At 37.0% G+C, this 4381-nt stretch overlaps 1 protein-coding gene across 1 annotated transcript; it reads left to right on the forward strand.

Annotated features, from left to right (window-relative positions):
• Positions 1-1353: 1353 nt before the first annotated feature.
• LOC127443348 (claudin-4) lies at positions 1354-4018 on the forward strand. Its single transcript, XM_051701849.1, has 2 exons — positions 1354-1696; positions 2428-4018. The coding sequence occupies exon 2, from the start codon at positions 2572-2574 to the stop codon at positions 3226-3228; it is 657 nt and encodes a 218-aa protein (XP_051557809.1). The 5' UTR covers positions 1354-1696; positions 2428-2571; the 3' UTR covers positions 3229-4018.
• Positions 4019-4381: the final 363 nt, after the last annotated feature.

The following is a 4381-nucleotide window of genomic DNA, read 5'->3' on the forward strand; positions in this document are numbered from 1 at the left end:
AATGAATTTGACACAGTTTAAGAGCGATTTTAAAGGTTTCACAGGGTTGCCCATGTTAACGTGGGCTGTTGGGTTGAATGGGAACTGGCGATTACACATCAGAGCAGTAAATCGTCTTTTATTTGCCACATTAAAGCATCATAGGCTGATTTGTGTCAATAATACGCCTATACTTTACTGTTAAACAACTTTTATTAAAACAAAAACAAAAACAATAGCTTGATAAAGTTGATAAAAACAATTGTTCTCATTGATTTAAAAGGCCTGGGTGCAAATCCCCTGTTAGCATCTGCACTTTGATTTAATTTGTTATAAAAGCATCATTTACTTTTTTCTAAAAGTCAATAGATTTAGATTTCACTGTATTTACTGGCTGTCAGATTCAGTATCAATTTTGATTGTCAATCTTTAAAGGTTGGAGAAAGTTACTCAAACTGTTATGGTTAATCAAACCATTACTCATTATTAAGAAATAAAAGCAATTGAAAATATATTACTGACACATAGCAGCTTATGATGCATTTTTAGTGTTGCAAATAAAAGACAAGTGTAATCACCAGTTCCCATTCAAACCAATATCCCACATTAACATGGGAAACCATGTGAAACCTTTAAAATCACTCTTAAACTGTGTCAAATTAATAAGAACAGATATTGCTGAAATAAATCGGTTTAATAATGATACCAACATTTTCTTTTTTTAAATGTGCAAAATGTATTTTTTGGCTCCTTGGCCATTCACATTAAACAAATCTGCTGAAAATGCAAGTAAAATTATTCGCAAGCTATAACAACAGGAGTAACGCATGAACATAACCCTTGGTAAGAGACTGAATAAGGATGTGATTTATAACGCAACTTTGCTCTGTGTATGTGTGTGGTTGTGTATTTTTCCCCTTGGGGTTTGCCATAGAAAATGTATCCCCATACGCAACTTCAGTGAGAAAATTGGTTTTATTCAATAAACACACTGTTCTGTATGTGATTGCTCTGTTTTTTACATTGTATTGTCAATTATCCTCATTTTAGAATATGAATATCGCGGTGTCGCGTCACGTCTGGTGTGGACAGGCAGATAGTTTGTCGCTGGAAACTTATCTCGTCGTGTCTGGTTAGGACGAGGTGTCAGGTGTATTCTGGAAACAACCCGGTCAGGTTTTTGTAATAATGACCAGACTTCTGCTCAAATAAATGGAAGAAATTGGAACACCCAGAGCCATTTCTGACAATTTTGGTGCCCTAGACAAGATCAAAATTTGAGAGATTTCTGTCTTTGCCCATTCGAGTAGCTAGAAGCTGCACTTTTATAACTTTTGCATCCAAAGAAAATAGCTGTCCTAGAGCCTTCCCTTACATCATTCTTAATCTTACATACTGCCACCTACTGCTATGGAGTGAAAAGAACAACTGCAGGAATGTGTTTATCTGTTGATGTGTGTATGCTAGTGAATATACATAAATTTGTATTGCATGTAGGCGTTTGCGTATGTGCACGGCCGTGGCTCTCATGTATGAGTAGGCGCCTGCATAAATGCATGCTGTTACATTGTATTTGTGTGTGTGTGGACATAATTATGAGCTGATATTCTGAGCCAGTCAGATGTTAATCTACTCCCACATGTGAAAACAAAGAGCGTGTTTCTACAAACACAGACCACATCAGCTCGGACACACGCAGAACCACTTCTCTGACACAGTGAGTAGCTTCTGAAATCATTCAACCATTTCTTTGAATAATATTGGAGTGTTTTGAGTTTGGTTTGTAATTATGTTGTTGTGACTGATTATTTTAGAAAAAAATCAAAGTTCATAAATGCTAAAATCCTTAAGGAATGTTTTCCAGTAAGAAAACGAGCAGTTATTTATATAACTGTTTTGCTAAAGAAGTTTCTTGGTTACCCCACAGAACCAGTAGAGGTGGTAAAACTTATAGCAGAAGTTTTAGTAACTATATTTTATGGAACACACAGTGAATAGAAATGATATCTGTATGGTTCATAATAATATTTATGCTTGCGTTAATAACAAAAGTGATGATAGTAGTGATGGATTATACATGGTAAAAAACAAATCAACACACTAACCTTACGTTTTAAAGTAAAATCAAAGTAGTGCCAAAGTGTAATCTGCAGTGATAATTGCTTAATAATCTGTACTAATGAATAAAATTGAGTTAAAAGATGTTAAAGAGATGGGAAAAGATATTATAAAACACAACTGAGTATTAATGTTATTACTAAAGAAGACACTATAACTTATAGTATCATAGTTAATATACAAAGTACAATTTAGTAACAGTTAAGATGCTGTCTGAAAAGTCCTAATTTTAAGATATTTATCTCTTTAAAATGACCTTATGTTATGTATGTGTTTTTGCAATGATGTACCTGTTAATGTCTCTTAATATCGTATTTTTTTTTTTTCAAGGAAGGATCCAAAAACTGCTCTTCTCCAAAGTTGCCAAGAACCTCATTTTGGATAAACAAACAGGAGAAACATTTTATTTAATAAAAATAAAAACATTCCTGAAACCCGAAGCACCTAACGACACTGTTTAATTCTACACCAGTCATGGCAAACACTGGCCTTCAGGTGATGGGTCTGGTGCTGGGCGTGGCAGGCTGGGCGTTTGGGATTCTGGTGTGTGCCACCCCCTGGTGGCGTGTGTCAGCATTCGTAGGCGATGAGCTGGTGGTGTCTCAGGTGCTGTGGGAGGGGCTCTGGATGACCTGCCTGTCACAGTGGGGGCGTCTGCAATGCAAAGTCTACGACTCTGGCCTCGCCCTCACAGGCTCCACCCAGACGTGCCGCGCCCTCTGCGTGTTGTCCCTCCTTCTCTGTTTCTTTGCCCTCCCACTCTGCGTGGTGGGTCTGAAGTGTACGCGCTGTCTGGGCGATGCGCATGAGTCTAAAGCTCGGCTGGTGCGGGCAGGGGCGATACTTTTCCTCCTGGCTGCGTTTTTTTTCCTTTTACCGGTGTGCTGGACCGCATATGTCGTGATACGAGATTTCTACGACCCGAATGTCGCCGCCCCGCTTAAACGTGAACTAGGACCCTCCCTCTATCTGGGATGGGGTGTGACTGTGCTGATGCTGGTGGGCGGGGCTGTTTCATATCTAGGCTCCACCTCCCCTGGGGTTCCAGCCATGCCTGTTTTTGGAAGACGGGGGAAAGTGAACCCTCCACCCACAACCACAGAGAGTAAACCGGAGAAGGTGTTTGTGTAAAGGAGCATTTGAGGACTTCATCCTAGATAAATTGAGGTCAAGCATATCTTAAAAGATTTAATCTGCAGAAATTGAGAGATAAATCATTTCTGGACGGCCCATAAAACAATAGTTCACCCAAAAATGAAAATTCTGTCATTATTTACTTACTTTAATGTCTTTCCAAAACTGTATGACTTTCTTTCTTCTGTGGAACATAATTTTAATTAGTTTTGAAAATGCAACAGTTTATAGTGATTTACAATGTTGGGTGGAACTTGATACTATCCATTCAGAAAATATTGGAATTTGAAGAATAGTCTCAACAATACTTGTTGAAAGAGAGAGAGAGAGAGAAAAAAAAAATAATAAGCCACAAAAGTTACTTCAGAGGTGGACCAGTTAAATATATTTTGATGAAAGGTTACAAACACTTTTTTATTCGGATAAAATGGATGTTTCATACTCAATAAGACCAGAAACATACATTAAGAAACTAAATAGGGGCCATTTTGATGTTATGTTGACTTTAAGGTCTGTAAATTGTTTCCTCTGAATTTTTTTTTTATTTGTCTCACATATTGCTTTTTGTTTATTTGCTTTTGTCAGTGCTCAATATAATTAATAGTTTCATATTATCTTGTAATTGTGAAATATTTATTTATTGATGTGTTATATTCTATTATGTGTCTAATAAACCTAATGTAATAATGTATTTAGCATGTGTTTATGTGTGTTGTCTGTACATGCATGCTTGGTATGTATGTGTGTGTAATGCGTTGGCAGTAATCACACAACACAATAGCAGAAGACAGGGACAATAAACAGTGTGTCTACTGTGTTCCAGAATCCTGTGATGTCATAATGCTGGAGGAAGTGGAGAATATTGTTGAGAATATGGAGTTGTGTTCCATTAATCCTCTTTATAACCATTCCATGAAAACAGTCACCATAGGTACATAAAATCATACATTATTTTAGAGAGATTATATTTACATTTCTTTTCTTTTTTTTATTGAAATGCTTTTATCCAAAGTGACTACACTGCATTCAATGTACGTATACCTGTATTTTGTTAAATGCTCCATATGTGATGCTAGGGGTTGGACACCAGGACTTAAGCCTTAAGCTGGTGGCTGCTATGCTAGCACTTATTTTTACGTATTTGCGCACA

Source organism: Myxocyprinus asiaticus, chromosome 7, assembly GCF_019703515.2.
Source record: "Myxocyprinus asiaticus isolate MX2 ecotype Aquarium Trade chromosome 7, UBuf_Myxa_2, whole genome shotgun sequence".
NCBI lineage: Eukaryota > Metazoa > Chordata > Actinopteri > Cypriniformes > Catostomidae > Myxocyprinus > Myxocyprinus asiaticus.